This window comes from Polyodon spathula, chromosome 2 (genome assembly GCF_017654505.1).
Source record: "Polyodon spathula isolate WHYD16114869_AA chromosome 2, ASM1765450v1, whole genome shotgun sequence".
In the NCBI taxonomy this organism is placed as follows: domain Eukaryota; kingdom Metazoa; phylum Chordata; class Actinopteri; order Acipenseriformes; family Polyodontidae; genus Polyodon; species Polyodon spathula.
The window spans coordinates 59,362,703-59,384,858 of NC_054535.1; the positions used below are offsets into that span (position 1 = coordinate 59,362,703).

At 37.5% G+C, this 22,156-nt stretch overlaps 1 protein-coding gene across 1 annotated transcript in view; it reads right to left on the reverse strand.

Annotated features, from left to right (window-relative positions):
• LOC121328178 (hematopoietic prostaglandin D synthase-like) overlaps positions 1-17,638 on the reverse strand; it is a 43,655-nt gene extending 26,017 nt beyond the window's left edge. The window contains exons 1-2 of the mRNA XM_041272739.1: positions 17,584-17,638; positions 11,263-11,413 (exon numbers count right to left, since the gene is read on the reverse strand). Coding sequence (XP_041128673.1) covers positions 11,263-11,395 — 133 coding nt within the window. The 5' untranslated portion in view covers positions 11,396-11,413; positions 17,584-17,638. The remainder of the gene's footprint in view (positions 1-11,262; positions 11,414-17,583) is intronic.
• Between the last annotated feature and the right edge of the window lie 4,518 nt (positions 17,639-22,156).

Here is a 22,156-nt window from a genome sequence, read left to right on the forward strand (position 1 = left end):
ATCGGCCAAATGGGCTCCTCTCGTTTGTAAACTTTCTTATGTTCTTATGTTCTAAAGAACCAGTATCATAGAACTGAATAAAATAATATTAAATCCTGTTTAAATTCTCCTTTTAGTACGTCTGATAGAGCATACTTCCTGTTATTACGCACTCACTGAGATGGCACGCAGTGGTCTGTGCTGCGCATATTGCATACTCATAGGCCAACTTCTTGCTGTTTGAACTAGACCTTGCTTTCTATTACTCTAATTTATGCAGTACAATCATGGCCAGCACTTAAATGGTTGTTAATTTCACTTAAGGACAAACTGTACATTATTGGAGAAATCTTAAAGGGTCAAAAGCGGTTAGAATTATGTTCTCAAGTTTAAAAAGCAGCAGTTGCTGTGGCAGTCGTCTAAAGCCCTGTCCACATTAGAGCAAAAAAATCGACAACCGAGTTCAAACCCGATTCACCTGAACCCAGCCAAACAGTGTTAAAGCGTCCAGAAAGTGCCTAAGTAATCAAAAGGCGAATAATTTTTATGGGGGGGGGGGGGGGGGGGTATTGCCCATGACATAGTAAATAAATGATAAGATAAGATTTCTTTAATTTAATTAAAAGTCAAAATAAATACATTTAAATTGCTAATGTGATGTGATCTAAGATCATATACAAGGTGTATTGGACACATTTGAAGTTTTGTGTGCTACAGTACATTAGCATATTTGACTGTACCAATGGAATATGACAAGAATAAAACTTCCTGTATTTTAATTTGGGCTTGTCTTTTCTTTATTCTCGTCTCATGTAACCATGGGGATTATGGCAATGAACTACCGCAAAGTACTAGGGGATATCAGAGGATACTGTGTAACCAGACTCGAACACGGGTCACGTCCAGAGAACAGTTAAACCAGTTTATCTAACCCAGTTATGTCGAGACTACGTCCTGAGTAGGTTTCAAACTCGGTTGTTGAACTCAGTTATGAACCGTGTTTAGTGTGGATGCAAATCGCTTTAAGCACTTTTAAACAAGTTTTGAACCCTTAACTCGGTTCTGAAACATTAATGTGGCCAGAGCCTAAAGACTTCTTAAAATAGCATATAGGCAATGATTACTGTACCTGAACTGATAGTTTGTATGATAATGTTTATTGATTAGTATATTTTTATCAGTTTTATTATTTCTATAATTACTGTACTGTATTTTTTTATTCATTTGTTTATGTTACTAATTACAGTACAGTATTATTCAGTACATGAATTTCACGTTTTTTGTAATTTTTTTATAATTCATTTAGCTGACCATCTTTATCCAAGGAAACATAATTACGGTATTAAATAATTAAAATACAGAATGTTACACACTGTATAGTAATGTACAGTACTAGTTACATGTTACATTGTTTTGTATTGTTTCTCCTGTAATAAACCTTTATACTACATGCATTGTATATGCACATTAATCAATTAGTACTGTACTAGGTTTTTATTTTTGTGATGATTTGGTGGGTATGTGCACGTACCTGATTATTACATACCTCAGTTATAACATACTGTTTTTATGGTCCCAAGGCAGTACGTTGTATCAGTATATATATTATATATATATATATATATATATATATATATATATATATATATATATATATATATATATATATAGGCATTAAAAATAATTATCATCTGTAACAGGGGAGACAGTGCTCACTGTTTGGCGCATGCGTGGTACTGCAGGAAGGGGGCAGCAGCCTCGTAGAGCCGCTTGTCAGTCATGGCATTGACGGAGAGGTGAGGAAGAGGCGGGCCTTGGGGGATTGCTGACCATATAAGATAATACTCTGTTGTTCCCTCAGCCTGCCCCTCTAAGACTAAACAAGACAGCTGGTGTAAGCTATGCGGCCGGACCAAGCACAGCCAGAGAAGACCGAGCACAACAACAAACTAATTAAAAAAAGAAAGAAAAGGAATTTTTAGTAGCAGGGAAAAACTTGGGCAGAACTGAAGAAGTATTAGCAGGTTCAGGGAACAGGTGAGAGTAGTACGGAGACCCGGGCCGTGCAGATAGCGATGGCCGGGGTAACGCTGCAGAGTGCGGCACCTTTTTTTTGTAGTTTTATTACTGTGTTTTATTTTCCCTTTCACTTTTGCCTTTTGTCATTCAGTATTAGTTCAGAGCACCTGTGAATGCTCCAGCGGGCCTGTTTACCTGTGGGTATTTCTTTGGACCTGTCTACCATTGCTGGTATTCAGGCCACAGACAACAGCACCCTCTGCAGGCTAAAATAAATCACTGGAAAAATACAAAAATAAATAAATAAAACTGGGCACCTGTGCAGTGTTTGCAACTAGACTTTTGTGTCTCCTGTGTCAGTGAATACCCTCACCCTTCCACATCATCATACAACTTTTATATATTTTTTTTTTTGAAGCTGTACTGTTTACGTCATATGTAATTTAAGTAATGTTTATAATAAAAACAATAATACTCATAGTCTAAAACAGACTAAATGGCAGTCTGGTATCAAATACCCTCAGATCAAAAAAAAGATATTTCAGTCCTGCTTGAGGAAAATTTACAGGGGTGGAATTAAGATCTGCAGTGGCCAGAGATCATGCCAAGAAATGGTTAAACATGTTAAACATGTCTGCCACAGAAAATATATTTGTAACAGAAGCAAAAGAAAACAGAAGGTCAGGTGTATGTCGGCATTTGTAAACTTGGACAAAAAGACACATAGAATGACCTCTGTCTTGCCTACAGTTTGGCATAAGCTCTTATAATTTACAACAGGTAGCGTCTTTTAAAGAAATCGCCACAAAAATGGAGCCCAATTCCTCCGTCTTCTAAAGACTGCACTGTAGTACATAAACTGTTGCCAGAAACAATGAGAAATTTGGCGACTACCTTGTCAGCTAAACACTGCAATCAGCAGATCTACCATTTGTGCGCAGAATGTGTGATGAAAGCACTGACCAAAGTGACATGAATCAACTTATTATTTGCCATCATTTTTGAACATAACAGAAATATATGGACGCTGTAATGCAGAAAATTTAAGTGCAGCCATATTCAATTATTTGGAAAATTAACAAAATAATGATCCAGTACAGAAAATGGTGTAGTTTAAATCGGACAGTGCTTCAGTAATGCTATCATAGCATCTTGAGGTATATTTATTTTATATTATTGAATTTACCTAAAACTAACAGACATGATATATGGTCTTGTCCTAGTGCGGTCAGTATTTTGTATGGTGTTCGTAATGTAACATGACTGTGCCAATCTCTGCATATGATGTGTTATTTAAGTTGAATTACCGGAACTGCTCTGTCCAGTGCTCCTCAACACGTTTTTTTGATCTTACAAAAAAAAAAAAACCCAAAAAACAAACAAATAGTTTGGGCAATCCTAGCAGCGAAAATGTTGCCATTGGCCACACTTCCAGCAGCAATGCTGTTGGCGGAAATGCTGACAGCGCCATGGCTGACTCCTCCAGCAAAGGCAGATCTTGCAACGGTGTGGTGCGGTGCAGTCCAGAAGTGGTGGTGGCGCTGGTAGCGGTAATGCTGCCCTCAACATGGGACACTCCTGCAGTGGCAGGGGCACTGGGCACTCCAAATGTAATGGTGGTGCAGGCAGCGGTAATGCTGTCCTCAGCGGATTCCCTTTTCTTGGGATCCGGGACCAAAATTTCTGGCAGGCACCCCCAGGAGATGGCGAACAGGCATCCCTGGGCAATGGCGAACAAGCCTCCCCAGGCGATGCAGGCAAAGAAGCCCTAGGCGCTGCAGGTCCCTAGTGGTGGAGACGGGAGCAGTAGGTAGTCTCCCTCCATCACTGGGGACTAGTGTGGCTCTCCCTCGGTCGCTGGGGACTGGTGCGGCTCTCCTCTGGGTTCTACCGTGCCTACTGCCTGTGGAGCTAGAATAAGGCATGGCACCTCCCGATGGGATTACAAACTATACCAAATAAACCAAATACACGCAGGGGTAGGGGGTGCCCCGTCACAAGGATATAGAATACAAACAAACAGGCAGTGACCCGGCTTCAGGGAAACGAGCACTACAAGCTGCCACCATTTGCTGGCTCTTGTTTGATTTTTTGTTTTTTGTTTTCTGTCTACTGCATGCACTTGATTATTACAAGTACAGCATACAAACCAGCTGAAAGCTATATGTTTGTAATGAGTACTGACAAAATACAGAAAATAATTTTTACCGTAAATAAATAAAACCAATAAATATATATTTTTATTTAGTCATGAGGGGTCAATTGCAACAAACTTGCAGAGTTAGTACGGAGCTGCGTACCAGCTAGTACGGATCATCCCCAGCTGAGTACTAACTCAATACCAATTCCAATGAAAAAAGAAGCAGAACAAAGTTGGGGACTAGCTGATCCCCAGCTTTAGTATGGTACTAAGGATTGTGATTTGTTTTGGTGTGATTCCAAACAGGAACTGAAGAGGGCTGGAGCTCAAAACCTGAGCGAGTGGTTTTAAGTGTGGTTTTTCATAATTTTTTTTTTTTTTTTTTACGAAACCTAAACATCTTAATTATTGTATTTATTTTGATTTATTCATGCTTAAGTTTTAAACTTGAATGGTTTATATATGCACAACAAATACATGAATTGCCCCTTTTATATTTGATTATATTTTTTACCAAAATGAGACCTCACCCCCCCAACACCGACAAACTTGTTTGGTGTTGTATGTAGTCTAAACATTGAACACAATATTTATTTATTTATTTAAAAAAAAGTATTTCACAGGCAGACTGAAACAGACACCTCCAGCATAGCGTCTACATCGCCGATCCACGTAGGGCGCGACCCCTTCATTACGAGCGTGTCAATACTCTTGCGTTGTGTCACCTACCAGTCCTGAGCCGTACCTCATGCACGCTACAGCCTACTAATATGTAGCATTGGCTACTAAAAGCATACTTTGACACAAGTATACAGATAGACTGTAATATATATCTATAAAAAATATATTACTCATATATTAAATAATGCGATTCAGTTCCATGTGGGTAATAAATAATTACTGTACAGCTTTAAATATATTCGCAATTATTTCACAATATTTGTAATAAATCATTTTAACCTTAATTGTAATATTTTGCCACTGGATCATTTTTCCACTAAGGAAGTAATTTAGGAGTAGGAGTATCGTTTTCCGTATTGTTATAAAGTCACGAAACTCATTCCAACGCTACACGAATATATTGCAATGCCAGCAATGACATCCCTTATATATATATATATATATATATATATATATATATATATATATATATATATATATATATATATATATATATACTATCTTGAGCTGCCAAGTTTGTTACAATTGGTATTAACTTGCATACTAGTTTAGTATGTAGGTCCGTACTAACCACACGGCTTTCAGTTCATTGCATTTCTTAACAAAAAAAAAAAAGACTGAACTAGAGAGAGAGAGAGAGATGAATAAATCATATCCAAGTAAACAGGTAGTGGGGGCGAAGGGAGTGAGAGTGTTTAATGGTTCGGAGTATGGTACTCCTTGAAGCATGGAGCAACTCACAGAGCTTGGCGCCGCCCCTTTCTGTCACTTGATGTTGATCATAAATATTCTTCATTTATGTCTTTATTGACACACTCGCTCATATCCGATTCAGTGGAAGAATTGTATGTATTTGAATTTAAATCAGAATCTGTTCAGAAATGTTCACCTTTCAGCATGACAACGACTCAAAGCACACAGCCAAAGCTACATTGGAGTGGCTAAGGAACAAAAAGGTAAATGTTCCTGAGTGGCCCAGTCAGAGCCCCGACCTAAATCCAATTGAAAATTTATGGCATGACTTGAAGATTGCTGTCCATCAACACTCCCCAAGGAACTTGACAGAGCTTGAACAGTTTTGTAAAGAAGAATGGTCAAATATTGCCAAATCTAGGTTTGCAAAGTTGGTAGAGACCTATCCCAACAGACTCACAGCTGTAATTGCTGACACAACAAAATGTGAAAAAACTTCAAGGGGGTGTAGACTTTCTGTAGGCACTGCATATGCAATTGTGTCAATATCTGGCAGAGTGTGCAATGAACCAATAGAAGGTGTTTCAGAAACCTTGTGTTACAATATCATGTGAGCAGGTGTTTTATAGGCTCAGTAATTCAAGTTTAAAGTTGCAGAAAGTACCACTACTACTCAAAGGGTTCAATTAATACAGAAATGTTTATGCTTATGTACCCTTTAATTTGCTGTGTTTCCTGAGTAAGATTACCAACCATCCATACGTTTAGGGACAGTAGGAAAAAAGTCTCACTTTAACACTGTCAATAAATCCGAAAATAAAAAAGTCAATGATTTTTGATTGAAATAAAGGATGGTATATTTTGTATTGCTTTGCAACTTTCCCAATCAGCTTGAATGACATACACAAGAAGAAAGCCAGTTAACAATACTGTGTTAAAATGAGGATGCATTCTTCAATCAATAGTTCTGGGAAATGTGCAGGATAACATAGTAATTAAATGTATGCAGTACCAAGTGGCTGACTTGAGGGATCTGGCAGCTGATGAATACTGGCACAAAATTGCACTCTTGTCTATGCCTAGCGTAGACGAGAGCAATGTTTTCCTGCACTTGCCAAGTTTGCCATGAATATGTTGACTTTGTCACGCAGTACTGTAGAATTCAAGTTGGATGGAATTATGACCACCATCTCCTGTTAAAAAACAGAACAAGCTTCCAACCCATGAAGCAAATGATCCAGTCTGCAAATGTGTGACCACACAAAGTAAATAAGACCTAAAGAAATGTAAATACTAGGGCTGTCATTTAATCACAGTTAACTTCTGCGAGTAACATGTTAATTTTTTGGTAGATTCATTATATTCATTATTATTTTAACACATGAGCCTTTCAGCACACCGTACTTCAATCCCGGCTGCAGCAACATTGGATTGAGTGTTTGAGTGCAGATACTGTTTAAACAGAAAGTTAGTCACTGATCTGCATAATGGAGCAAACTAAAAATGAATGGGAATTTCTTTTTGTTTGGTTTTTTTTTTTGAAGTTTTGGACATTTTGACAGCTGATTGGTCAGAAATACAGAAATACAGTATAATCGTAAATCTTGAAAAACTACTCACTTCTAAATCTTTTGCAGTCATTTTTGTATTACTTTAGTATAAATACATGTTAATTTGGATTCATATGTTGTTTTTTTCTGACTTTATGTGAACAAAAAGACACACATTTGCCCGTTTTCCCATTGGAAATAGTGATATTTTGAAATATCACTGTCCTGGTCACAAAAGCAAAGTTTGTGGGGAATAATAGCCATTTTCTATACTTTTGAGGCATAAGCAATTAGGAAATAACACTTACTACCCAGGAACAAAAAAAATAAAAAAATAGTTACACGGTGTAACAATTTTTTTGTTTTTGTTTTTTAGTTTTTTAAAGAGTTGCAGTAGGCAGTAGTACATTTTGGTGACGGTCTCAATGGGTACATTTCCTGGTTAAATAAATGAGACGCCACATGGTACTCCAGGGTACCATTGTATCCTGGTCTTTCTCATTCATAAAAATATTCCTGGTTCCCACTAAACCAAAATGGCTAGGTGTGCAGGTGGATACTTGCAGTTAAAACATAAATGAATTAGTACTCGCCAGACACGTATTTTTTTAGTCTAGTTACAACTGCTTGCTTGTTGAGTTTGTTTCAACAAGTTATTTACAGTTTTCAAAACGTTCAAGTAAATACATCTTTTTTCATATGTATATAACTATACGCATATAATGTTTAGACCAAGGCACGGCCAAAAGTAGTGTTAACTCTTTGAAGCTTGCCTTCCAAAATGCTATCTGATTGTCTGGCCTTCTAAGGTGTCATAAAACTTACCAAGCCAAGCTATAGTGATTATGCAGTTGTACCATTATTGTGTTAAAAGTTAGTTAAAATGCTTTAAGAATCATTTTAATTATGTAACTTGCAGTTACATAATTACATTTTTTAAAATGATATAAAGTATTGTAAGTAAGTTTCCCAATAAACCTGAAGGGTTTATTGTGTTTTAAATGAACATTATAAATAAATAATTATTTTTTGAATATTATCATTTGATTGTATTATGATGTGTTTTATATGCTTGTAATTGTAATTTTGTAGAGAATGAAACTGAAATTTATATGCTTCTCTGATGAATGGAGGTTTAATGATAAATGTAAAATCCTTTGATAACAAAATAGGTGGAAACATTACATTTCTAACACACCCTTTTTGTGTGACACACAACTGGCCATCAAATACTGTGAACCAATGGAAGGACCGACAAGGACTTGTTTACAGTACAAGGGAACTCCTCTAAACAAGGATCTTCGCTCTCTGGATTTGCTCTCTCATAACTTTTAACTCAAAAAAACTCAAAAGTTCATCAACAAAGACACAATGGTGTAATCTTCAAAGCTGTACCAGAGAAGATGGGCTCCCTCCGGAACGACGAAAGCTTTTGCCTACAGCCTTCATGGAGATACTGCACTGCACTGCTGCACAACTAACTTCTACAGAGAGGACGACCATATTAAAAAGACTGTTTTAAATATTGCATCAACAGAATAATGGGAATTTTCTTTAATGGTAATTGGCGAGGACACAGTTGTGAAATAAATCCTAGACATACAACATAAATATGCATGAGACTGGCGATTATTTGAAGTTTTACGGTATCTTTTTAATTTTTTTTATTTCGGGTCCAGGGTCCAGGTTCGTTACAGCTGAAAGTTTGATATAATGAAGGGTATTATAGCGAGGGTGCACTGTACTACCTTACGTATAGAAATAACATGCATGTTAAGGGATTGTGTAATGCATGCCTTATTTCTACTTTTAAGAAGGTTTAGTGAATGAGGCCCATAGACTTTAGATGCAGTCTTAAAATAGGACATTGTCATACTCTTGTCATAAAATCCTGACATAGCCCGCTCCTCTTGTATGACAATGGAAGTGTGTGACAGAATGTAGGTACATTAAGAAAGTCTGGGACAAAGTTGTATTTTGTGATTTCGTAATATTAAAGGAGATTTTTCTAGGTTCTTATTGACATATAAAAAGTAATTAATCCCTTCTCTAATACAGTTAGTAAAATTCTTATCATTTAATATGTAGCTGCTATATTTCCAGGAGTGTGCTTTTTTCATAAGTCTGTGTTTAGTTTCATAGTTAATGTAATGGGGGCATGATCGGATAATGTAATAGGTAAAGATTTGGATATGAGAAAATAATTAATTCTTGAGTATGACTGGTGAGGACAAGAATAAAAAGCTAATTCCCTTGCTGATGGGTTAAAAGTTATTTAACAATCTGTGGGACCAATCTCCCTTGCTATGAAAACCGGTGCTGCCCCCAAGTTATATACAGTAATCCGTCACATATCCACACTAACCATTTATCTGCCATGATCAATCTCTTCAGCTGTTAGTTTATTATTGAACAGTGAAGATTAGCTAAGAGATTATAGATCCCACCAAAAGTTTTCATATTGTGTTGTCTGTGCAACCATTGCTGGTAGTGTCACATGAGCTGTTCAGTGTGTTGATATGTAAATAAATCCTGTTTGCCTGCGGGTAATATCAAATTCAATCTCCGTCTCGATCTCATGCCTATCAATCGGCAAAGAATGCACGCACATGGCAGATGGCTATTCTGTCACAAGTCTTTCTAAACAAGGGATTTAGGGGATCTATAAAGTCTGAATCGCAAAACAATAATTGTGTGAATATAATAATTGTTACAGCTGTGTATAATGGTCACTTGTAAATATAGGAATTTACTTTCTGGACTAACATTAAGGTGGGAAAAGCAGGTGATTCTGTCTATGGAGAGTTCTACTTGAGACTGTGCTGCTCATGAATTTAGTTGTTGTCAACGTGTGGTATAATTGAATACTAATCAGTGAAGCATAATCTTAAATGCTCTGATAAACATAAATAATAAATCACAATACTCATACTCTGACAATTTTTGTTTTATTCCTCTATAAAAACGACCATTTCAGAAAATAAATTGTTAAAATTGAATAAAAATATTAAATTTAAATTTGAAAATACACATTTATGTATAGTCTAGTAATTGAAGAAGACATGCCAGTGCAATTTATTTTTCTTTTTGCTTGTAGTTTCTTGGTTGATTGTTCAGTGTTCAATTTTATATTTCTTCCTCTTTCTTTGATTATTCCTTTTCATTTATTTATTATGTCACAAAGACAGCCGGAGTGGATGGAGTCAGACCAGAGCGAGGACATAAACGACAGACAGGTGTGGTTTGATGGAGCTGAGAGAATGTTTTCGCTCAGCATTTAATAAATAGAACAGAAAATAAAAAGGTTGTACAAACAAAAAAACACAGGACACTGCACATTCGCCAAAATAAACAAACTAACAAAACAGACAATACAGACAAACATGGTGAGCAGATATTTATCTACTATTATTATTCTTATGATTATTTTTACCTCTGTCTCCTATCCCGTTCTCCACTCACCGAACACCCAACCCCGAGTGGGTGAAAACACGTTGCTTTTAAGCAGCTGTACCAAGACTTGATTGCTATCATGATTTCAATTGGAGTCTCGGTACAACTGCACATGAATTAGTAAAGTGCAATTCCCCGTGCTTACATTACTTTCTACTTGCACGTGAAGTGCTGTGCAATCCTCGTGCCTAAATACAAATATACATTTTAAACACTTGTGATACACAGACCCGTTTATATCCTGTGTACCAATGAATATACACCAACATTTAACACATCACACGCAACATATAACAGAAAATACACACAGGGGCGGGCACTATGTCACAATTAACATTGATGTTCTTTGTGTTTATATTGTACTTTATAACTGCTTTGGCAATACCACGAATGTTGTCAAGCCAATAAAACAACCCATGAAAACAAAAACACTGCCTGTATTTATAATTTCTTTTAATTTTTGGATACTGAAACAATGTTGTAAGTTTCAACAAAGACACTAAAAGCAAGAATGATTTTCCCCATTAAAGACAAAGTTCTCTGTAAAAACAAGTTTAAAACTAAACCTTGGTGCTTGTGTCCCCAAGAATCACACTCCTGACATTCGTCTCTTGATGTTCTTTTAAGATTACCCCTTGCTGTTACCTCTTAGGGAAGTCTTATATTTAAGATTTATTTTTCACTGATGCCTGTCTACTTTCACAGTAAAACAAAAAATAATATATATATATACACTGTGTTACTCACAAGGCTTGATTGTAGGCCAATTGCCCCACTCTATTCTGATGTCCTCGTATTGGATTCCTGCATAGGCGAAAATGTAACGGGCAAGCTCAGCTCTCCCCCTCATATTAAAATATGTAAGCTTGTAGGTTGACATATTTTTCCTCAATGGAAACTGTCAAAGAATATAAGGTAGCACAGTTAGAATAAGCATTTACTGTTTTTAAACAAAGAAACTGTTATATTTATAAAATGGTGTAGTGGTCCTGGGGTTGGCATCTATCCAGACTGCTTTTAGGTTCTAGTAATGCTTTATGGAAATAAGCAGTTAAACACTTACCTTGGTCTACAAAGTTGAAGCATGTTCACACAATACAATGTAAAGAAGCTTACATTGCCAATATCTATGCAATGTCTAATTTAGTTTGAAAGAATTACTTTCTTTTCTGGCACTGTCAATCCAGCACATTTCACTAAATGGTAAACCCCTTTGAGGGGCTTTAATGTACTGGACCATTTAATGTATCAAGCAAACATAATATATTTACAGTAGAAACTGTCATATCAGATTCTGTAAGATATGATACCCTGTTTCAAGACAATAGACCTCTGGCATGTGTCATTTACACGTGCTGCTACCAAACTGAACTGAATGGTTCAGATGGAAACTGATCAATACACATATTAGTATGGGTCTAAATCAGTAAATTCAGCTCTTAGCAGGACAAATGATTCAGTTGCAGAAAAAAAAGTATGTTTGGGAATTTCACTTTTTACATGCTATCACCTCACATAAAACAAACTCCCCAGTTTAACCATCTTCAATAAAAGAAAACAGGAAAACAATGGATTCAAATAATTATTGCTGTTAAAAAGCTGGAACGAGATTTTTCTGCAGACCTCCAAAGTCAGTTTTATGTTTGTGTGTGGGGGGTTTTTATTGTAGTTGTCATTGTTGTTTCTGACCCGGATTAACATGCATGGTCCAAAAAAATAACTGTTGGATTACTTTGGCATAGGCTGCGAAAGCACGGTAAGAACTGTTTTTGGAATTCTGTTTTGTAAATTACAAAGGACAAAAAAAGTCAAGTTTTGTACCCCAAAATGTATTAAATGAGCATAGCTGGGAATCCATTGCAAGAGGCTTTATTAATGCTGTGGGCTACCGTCAGCACCAGGCTTGAGCGACCACATGAAGAACAAAAACATGAAAAAGAAAAAAACTGTTGCTTCCAGAATTTGGCAAAGCTGCTTTAGGGGGTGGGGCCAGTGGCAGCAGGCAGACAGGGCAGGAGATGCAACCGACCAGAGCAGAAGAATGGTCAGACTGGGGGGCAGCAGCAACTGAACATCCATTTAACCAACAGTCTCTTTTTTATTTTTATTTAGTGTGTCCAATTATAATTTTCTCCCATTTTATAATGCCCAATCACTTTTCCCCTCACCACAGCAATTCCCCACATGGCTCAGGAGACCAGAAGGTTCAGTGGGCTTCCTCCAATTCCTCTACCAAGCCAGCTTCCTTTTTCACCCAGGAATTCAAGAGCGGATGTCAGTGAGTGACCAACCTCTGGAGGAGTAGAGCAATGGGGAGAAACAGCCCCTGTTGGTTTTACCTGCCTAACCCACAGGAGTACCTGAGCCAATGCGATGCTCCTTTTGGGGTCCCCAGCAAAGACAGGCCTATGCCGCTCAGCCAGGACACACCCTGCGTGTCACGTCGCTTTGCCTCTACAGGTGAGCCACTCTGAGACCCCCAAAGTCTCTTTTAAGACTGACCCAAATCTATTTTAAAAAGCTGAAAGTTTAAGATATTTTTTAACTATTTATTTTCAGAATGGGTTAGGGAAACGTTGTAGCTCAGAGAGAAGGAGCAGAGTGATCAGAATGGCGAGTTTTGAATTAATTTGAATACTTTTGCTTTTTATCACTACTTTAATTAATCATTGGTGTCCGATTCAGATTCATTCAATATCTCATGTACACTTTGTTTTCCCAAAAGGTCAACATTTACTTAAATCTCGTCAGTTATGTTTATTGAGATAAATTCCAATATGCTTACCTTTTTACCACAATTCTAGTGGCGTTTGTATATCTACCAGTGACACATGGTGATATGCTATAATATCAACATCCCCATGTGACCCGTTTTGACCAATCAGGATAGAGTATTTATAATACCCATTTATAAGTAAGCAATAAGGAACAACAGGGTGTGGGATATACTCTAAATATCCATATGATATTAAGTATATCCCACACCCTGAAGTGCCTTATTGTGCTTATAAAATGGGTCAACTAACTAAAAAAAAAAAAAAAAAATGTAAAAACGTGTTTTAATTAATGAAGTAATTTTTATTAAATATTCTAATGCCTCTGACCTAAAAAATAGTCCCTTAAATCTGAAAAATACAATAAAACCAAATGTTATTTTGTTTTTACATAATAATAATTTTTATTATTATTATTATTATTATTATTATTATTATTATTATTATTATTATTATTATTATTATTATTAGCAGTAGTCATAGTAGTATTATTTTTAATAAACATTGAACTGATTAAAAAAAAAAACACTTTTAAATTGAATACTTCCATTGAAATTGCAGCTTTGAAGATTTACAGGCCCTTTTTTTAGATGTTCATTCTGAACAGTAGGTGGGGCTGCAGCAAGCGATTTCGAGCAACATTATGCAGACCTGCTTTGCCACGTCTGGCCATATTTAGTTGCACATCAAACAAACTTTTATCACAAGACCTGCGGCAGTGTCAAGTGACAGTGTTGGGAAAGACTTTCTTTTTTTTTTTTTTAACTGTCCTTTGTGATCGGGTGGTAGTGACAGGAGGTATCCATGCCAGATTTGCGGTACCATTTCAAATGGTAACAAAAATTGTTTGCATTTTGAAATACTCGAACAGTGGCATAAAAAGTACACCTGATGCCCAGGCAGTGGACTCCTGTGTATTATTTTTTTTCTTTTTGTTCTTCTATGTCCAGAAGCTGTGCTTTGCTAGATATCTAGCAGTATTATAATGACAATGAAAAGGCGGCCCTGGGCCGGGTGAAATTTAGACCAGCTTTTTGATGTGGCCTAAAGTACCAATGTCACCTCAGGGCCGGCCTATCGGTATATGTGAACCCAACACAGGCCCTGGGCCGACCTTAATGAGTCAGTGCGGTGACGTAGCTCAAACCACTCCCCTACTAGGTCGAGCGTATTAGTTCAAAACAATGTTGGTTTTAAGGGGTAGCAGCTGGGATTATGCAGAAATGAACCCTTAGTGGTCCATTTATTCAGCGCTTGTCAGGCTCGTCAGGTCCAATTTATTTTCACACACACCGTTTTAAAAAAGTTAAGCAGGTTTAAAATGTATTGAATTGCAAAATGACAGTCCTGCATCTCCAGCCAAGCCCCACCCCTTGTTCGCTGTATTTTTCACATACCTCTTTATAGACGTAGATACTCTCCCGATCACTCGTTTTATCACCAAACTCCTTAATAATGCGATCCAAGTCATTATTTTATTACTATAACATCTCAAAAAGCTCTGCAAATGTCTGTGATATTCTTAGAGCGCTGGATGCAGAAGCAGCAATCTCCTTTATGTCCGTGTTATCTCTAGTGAAACCCTGCAAGTTTGTCCGAGAACTCTCAGAAATACTGATTAGCAGACCAGAAATAAACCCACCACGGATCACAGACTTTATGAAACCTATGAGATCTCAAGCCCGTTAAATAGCAATGGGGAATGTACAGAATACACCGACACTTTTGACGATGATGATGTTGGGTCAGTCATGAATGGTAAATATTTCTTCATTGTACAGCTTTCATTAAAATTATAAAACTTGCGCTCGCTCTCTCTCTCTCTCTCTCTCTCTCTCTCTCTCTCTCTCTCTCTCTCTCTCTCTCTCATATATATACACACACACACACACACACACACACAGTACCAGTCAAAAGATTGAGTACACTTGCTGGAAACTAGGTTTTGTACAGAATTTACAATGTTTTATGTCATACGTTCTGTAAATACTTGAAAATGAAAACACATGTTACAATATACAAAACAAAAGGAGTAGCAATGTTGAAGAAAATTGAAAATTGTCTCTAAATCTTGGATTCCTCAAAATAGCTTCCCTTTGCCTTAATAATAGCCTCCCAAACATGAGGCATTCGATTAACAAGTTTCAGCAGGAAATCACCCAACATGTCTTCCCAGCTCTTCTGCAGCAATTCCCAGAGATGTAGGGCACTTGTGGCTAGTTTTGCTTTGACTCTTCTATCCAGTTCGTCCCATACAAGTTCTATGGGATTGAGGTCTGGAGACTGGGCAGGCCATGTCATTAGATTGAGTTGTCCTTCACTTTCCTTCTTCGCCAGATAGTTATTGCACAACTTTGAGGTGTGTTTCGTGTCATTATCTTGCTGAAGAATGAAGGACTGCCCAACTAGCCGTAATCCTGGTGGAATGGCATGCCTCTGAAGTATGCATGATAGCCATGCTGGTTGAGCTTGCCATGGACTTGGTAAAGATCACCAACTCTGTCACTAGCAAAGCAACCCCAGACCATGACACTGCCTCCTCCATGCTTGACAGTAGGAACCACACATGCAGAACTCATGCGCTCACCCTCTCTGCGTTTTACAAATACTCGACGGTTATACCCAAATATTTCAAATTTTGACTCATTGGTCCATAAGACATACTTCCACTCCTCAAACGTCCAGTTTCTGTGTTTTTTGGCCCAGGCAAGTCTCTTCCTCTTATTCTGCACTCTTAACAATGGTTTCTTTACAGCAATTCTTCCAGTTAGGCCAGCTTCACACAATCTCCTCTGAACAGCTGATGCTGAAACATCTGTACTTCTAGTAGCATTTAGCTGCGCTTGTATTTCTGGGGCAGTTAATCGTCGGTTTCACAGATTTGTGACTCGAATGAACTTGCCTGCCTGACCTTGTTCGGGCCTCATGAGTGCCAGTTTCTTTAAATCATTTGATGGTCTTTGCCACAGCAGTTACAGACACTTGCAAAGTTCTTGCGATTTGTCTTAAAGATTGACCTTCATTTCTTAAACTAATTACACTTTTTTCTTAGCGTAACTGAGCTTATTTTGCCATTTTCTGCTCCCTTACATTCAGGAATGACAAACTTACTGTGTGTGTGTGTGTGTGTGTGTGTGTGTGTGTATATATATATATATATATATATATATATATATATATATATATATATATATATATATATATATATATATATATTATATACTTAGTCCCCCTCCCAATTAAGGACTCGTAACTTGTAACATTTAATCACCTGGTGCAGGGTATAGTCCCATAAATTCTTTCCAGTTGGTCAGGATTGACATGGAGAAAGAACTGTACTCTTTAGCTCTCTCCCATGCCTTTCGTGCACCAGTCACTGACCGTCGTTCACATTTCAGATTGTAGCTAAGATTGTAAATCTCAGTATGATCGCTTCTTTCCACAGTAATCGACTGCACTGTAAAATAAATGTGTGTGTGTGTGTGTGTGTGTGTGTGTGTGTGTATATATATATATATATATATATATATATATATATATATATACACACACACACACACACACACACATTTGCTTTAGTTGTTCAGAAGTTTGTGGCGTACCCAAAAAAAAAAAAGAATCACATCCAACTGTTTTCGTTATACTTTTTACAGTGTTTTGAATGCAGCCGTCAGAAAGACTGCTTCAGGGTTTCTAGATATGAGTATATCCCGGGCCCTTCTAATGTTAAATGTGGTTAGTCATGTTAATTAATATAAATTTAAATATGACTACCGTTTTTTACAAGTGATTCGCCCCTTATTGAAAAAAGTTTCAACCCATGGGAATATGCTATAATATTCACACCTCTATGTGAAAGATGCTACCAAAGTAGCATGAGAAATTAAAATGTTTCCATGGAAACACTGCGATCATTAATTTAAAAAGCCACAATGTTAACAACTGCAATGTAGTATAACGACTCCCTCTGCTACTATATTTTTACATTGCCGATGGACCCCAAGAACGAAGTGTATCAGATCTGACAGTTTCTTCTGTATTATCTTCACAAAGTAAGCCCCTCAATTTCTGATTTAAATTATTATGAATAATGATCTATCTGACAGAATATACACATTAGTTAAAATGTATACATTAAATCAGCAGAAGATTGAAAAAATCTAAGTACATTTTTTAAATTAAAACATGATTAGTGTATAAAAAGCAGGGGAAAAGCACAGATATAATAATATGGAGACTGTAAAGATATGCATGTGATGATAATTTTAGAAATAAAAGAAAATTGATAGCTTACATTTTAACTTCAGAGTTTTCTTGCTGTAGTTCACGTCCACTCTGTGAAAGGCGATAGATAGCTCTGCCTTGGCAACAGTGTTCTGCTAATAAACGGACCTCCTACAAGATTATCTTAAATTAATAAGATAACGCTCATGCTTGTTTTTGCTTAACCAGTAGGCTATAATTACACCACATTCTTGTATCAAACAAATTAATAAGATACAGTACATAAATTATAACCACTTCTCAGTGAATCGTCTTACAACACAGCTTGTGATAAAAAAAAAAAAAATAATTTTTTTTTTAAAAACTCTTTAGAAATTAGTATAAGAACCATTCATTTAATTTCATGTTTATTTCAAACTAATTCAAGTACCAAGTACTCAGATTATCAGAGTATCCATAAAATTACACATACAAGTAATATACAATTATAAAAGGGCTTGGGGGCTAGAGGCTCATCATTTTTCAAGATCAAAGCATACTGGCAGTTAAGACTTCAGTACCGTATATTAATAATTTTGCATTTGCCAAAGACAAACAGAAATTAAATAAAATCATATAGCATTAAAATGATCATCAATGTCCTTGAATTTCTTTAAAATCTCCAAATGCTGGTCTCTTTGGCTATAGCGAGCGCACCTGTAAAGCCCTGGGCTAAAATACCAAGTGTAGTTTAACTACAGGATCGGATATCAAGGAGGAGAGAGGATGAAAAAAAAAACACAACCTAGGTTCATATTTTCAAGAATATGGTATGTAAGTTAAACATATTCCTATGGGAGGTTAAAGTAACAAAATTAAATAATGAAAGACAATGCATTAAACATTAAATTGAAGCAAGTATCGAATATTGAATTTTACCATTAAATAATAATAGCTTGAATATTAAATTAATGTATCAAATGTTACATTTTAGCATTAAATGTAAAATTTTAAGATCAAATAATAAATTAAACATTGAATATTAAATGCTACCTTCGAATGTTAACTCTTTGCTACTGATGCACTGGAATTTCATAACTTTTGTTACGGTGACAAAACACGTCATATCTCGTCCAACTAACAAAATAGTTTTTTGTTTAAGTGTGGGTTATTGCCATGACTACGAGACGTGTAATGATACCTTTGGTTTAGGGCTAAGATGGGCAGGACATATAATATTTTGATTACAAGGACGAGTCTCTGCTGGCCCAAGAGTGATGTAATAAAAAAAAAGTGTGTTCTAGAAAGTTCTAGAAATGCGTTCGAGTTCATCTGTGCCCTTGCCCTATAATAACCCCGTATCTTATATAACTTGTTTTTGTCACGTTTATATAACTTGTTTTTGTTAGAATGTTCTAGGGAAAGGGATGGTTTATTCAGAGGGCCGAGCCTCGAGGGAGTGATTTGGCCAATTACTCTCTCGCATGCAAAAGCCTAACTTGGTAAGTTATAAAGGACGGGGTTCTCCCCTGCTCTGATGAGAGTCAGCCGTGAGGATTAGCGTGCAGTCCTGCTTGGTAATTTCTTGGAGACAGCTGCTTTCTCTTACCAGGGTCGAAGGGCTCTCCCGATCTGCTTGGAAGGGTAAGAATTAGTTCAGTTGCGTCTCATGGATTGTATTGATCTGTGATTAATATAATCTTTGTATGTAACCTTGTTGCGTTGTGTCCCGTTAAGGATATCGTTATTCGTAGTATAGCATCTGTGTATGTAACTGCGTGTGTGTGTGTGTGTGTGTGAAATAATAAAGGACCTTTTAAAATTACTCTGTGAAGTAATTGTCTTATTTACTTCCACATCAACTTCCTTTTAAATTTAAAGCAATTAAATTTCACACAACAAGTGATAACCTAAGTATCATCTAAACGGTAAATATTTGGTCTAATTAGTCATTTATTGTTGTGGGTTTTTTTCAACTTTATATTTTTTTTTTGTGTGTGTGTTGACTATATCTGCAGTATTTGTTTTTTGCTGCCTCATGTCTGTTTGTGTGTGCTTGCTTGCTTGATGGGCAGGGCTAACTTTTATGACTGTAGGCAATAACCCTTGTTCCCTAAAAAAGAATGACAACCATTACTGAATAGGAAGAGCCCTCTCTGACTGTCAGTCACTGAGCATATATAATAAAGCTGCCCTACCAGGGCCCAGGCCATGCTGGAGGTATCTGTAGTGACCATTTACCTTCTGTGAGGGGAGCCGAGGGGAGATCCGAGGAGTAGATTGCCGGGACGGAGCCACCACTCCAGTGTCATCCAGCATTGTCTGAACACTCGCATCAGCCGGTACCAATCACAGACTTGGTGCACCTTGAGTGTATTTACCCAGGCTTGAAGCAGGCGCATTCTCAGCAACCCTAGTGGAAGAATTCTCGAGGTGGCTGCCATCAGCCCCAACAACCTTTGATATGTTCTGACCTGTGGAAGAGCTTCCTTTCTGAACTGGGAGAGTGTGACTTCCAACGACCAAACCCTGTCTTCCAACAGTGAGGCAAGCATGCTCACAGAGTTCAGTTTGATCCCCTGGACTGACTGAGACGGTACGAAGTTGCTCTTCTGTTGATGTATGGAGAGCCTTAGCTTCGACACATGATCTATGTATGACCTGTATTGTGTGCACGTCGGCACGTGCTTTAGAACGTGCGCAAACTAGCCAATCGTCCAGATAGTTCAGGATCTAGGACCCCGCAGCCTGATTGGAGCCAGTGCTGCATCCATGCACTTTGAAAATGTGTGGGGTGCCAGCGAGAAACCAAATGGCAGCAGGCAGAATTTGTACGCGTTGCCTTGAAAGGCGAAGCGCAGATACTTTCTGTGTGCGGATTCAACAGGAAAAATTTGCAAAAATGCAGAAAATCAGGCAGGGAGCAAATACTTTTTCACAGCAATGTACATATAACAATATATATAGATGCACATTTTACTCATTCGGGGATGAGAGTGTTCAGGGAGTAATGAATGGGAGTTAAGGAGAGGAGAAGTAAAAAAGGTAAAAGAAAAACTAAAACACCTGCTATTGTGCTGCAACCATCACCACAGTGTTTGTTAGTATAATTGTTTGTTTATTTATTTGTTTTGTTTGGCCAATGTACCCTTTTGTTTTGTGTAAATCTTTTATTTTTCATTGTATAATAAAACACTGAGCACCACTGAGCCTCAGTTTCACCTGCCCCTACTGCATGTCTGTGTGTTCTTTTCTGGTCTGACATCACCACCAAAGCCATCTTGTCACACCTACTTAAAAACAAGTAAGAAAACAAGGCTGGTATACTGTACATAATTATTGTACACATTGAGTCATCTTCTATAGTTGCTATGGAAATTACCTTTTTCTAAAAAGAAAATGTATTTTAGAACATTACTCAGTTTGAAGGATTCTTTCTTTTCCCTGAAATAACTGAATTTTCTTTTGATGTGCTTCAAAACTGTTTCATTTGTCACATTGAGAAAATAAAAAAAAAAAAACAGACTATAAGCCTGCAAAGTTTGCTGCATGCAGAGTGCAAAAATCGTGACCCTGTGCTCGGATTCAATTACTAATTAATCATTCACTTGAATCCCAGCACATGAACTAATCTGCAACCCCCGTGCTCACATACTAATACACAGCCCAATTTATACCCAGTGCACCAATTTATACACACCACATACAACATAAAACACAAAATACAAACAGGGCCGGGCACCCCCGCCACAAGCTACTAATTTACTTTAGGTTAAAGAGTAAGTAGGGGTTCCGAAAAATATAGCATATGTTTATCTTTTCAAAATGGCCGCTATAGTGCACTAGGGTTTCTGTCCTCTAAATCAGTGGTTCCCAAACCGGTCCTGGGGACCCACTGTCTGCTGGTTTTTATTCCAACTGAGCTCTCAATTACTTAACTAGACTCCTAAATGAATTGACAATTTGCTGAATTAAACCTTTTTAATAGGGACTAGGATAGGGACTCTCTGGAGACCCCTGCTTTACACTATCAGTGCACTAGAGCAGACATTTTGAAAAGAGCTTTAAAATAGACTTTAAAAGTGTAAAAAGTTGTCAGGATGTTAATAATAAAAAAACAAATCACAGGTACATTTTTTAAACAGTTGTAGCAATATGTGGGGAAGTGCAACGTTATATTTGTCAGAACCCCGCTACTTACTCTGCAATGCGTACTATGAGACAGCTACGGCTGCTCTACCTCTGGCGGTGGAGGCAGAGGGAGCACCGGCTGATCTCCTCCTGCTGGAGGAGGTGGCGGAGGCAGAGGCAGCATCTGCTGCTCTCCTCCTGGTGGTTGGAAGCAGTGGAAGTGGGAACAGTGTATAGTCTCCTGGCTACAAAGGTGGAAACAGCATATAGTCGCCTGGTGACGAAGGTGGGAACATCAGGCAGTCTCCATCTGTTGCAGTGGACTGGTGCGGCTCTCCCTCACTTGCAGGGGACTGTTGCGTCTCTTCCTCATTTTCAGGGGACTGGTGCGGCTCTTCCTCACTTGCAGGGGACTGGTGCGGCTCTGCACACCAAAACATAACACAAAACACTCAGAGCATCTTAGAATGAGGTAATGTAGTCAAAGATCCTATTTTCCCCATAATGCTGTTATAAGTCAGGACACAAAATGC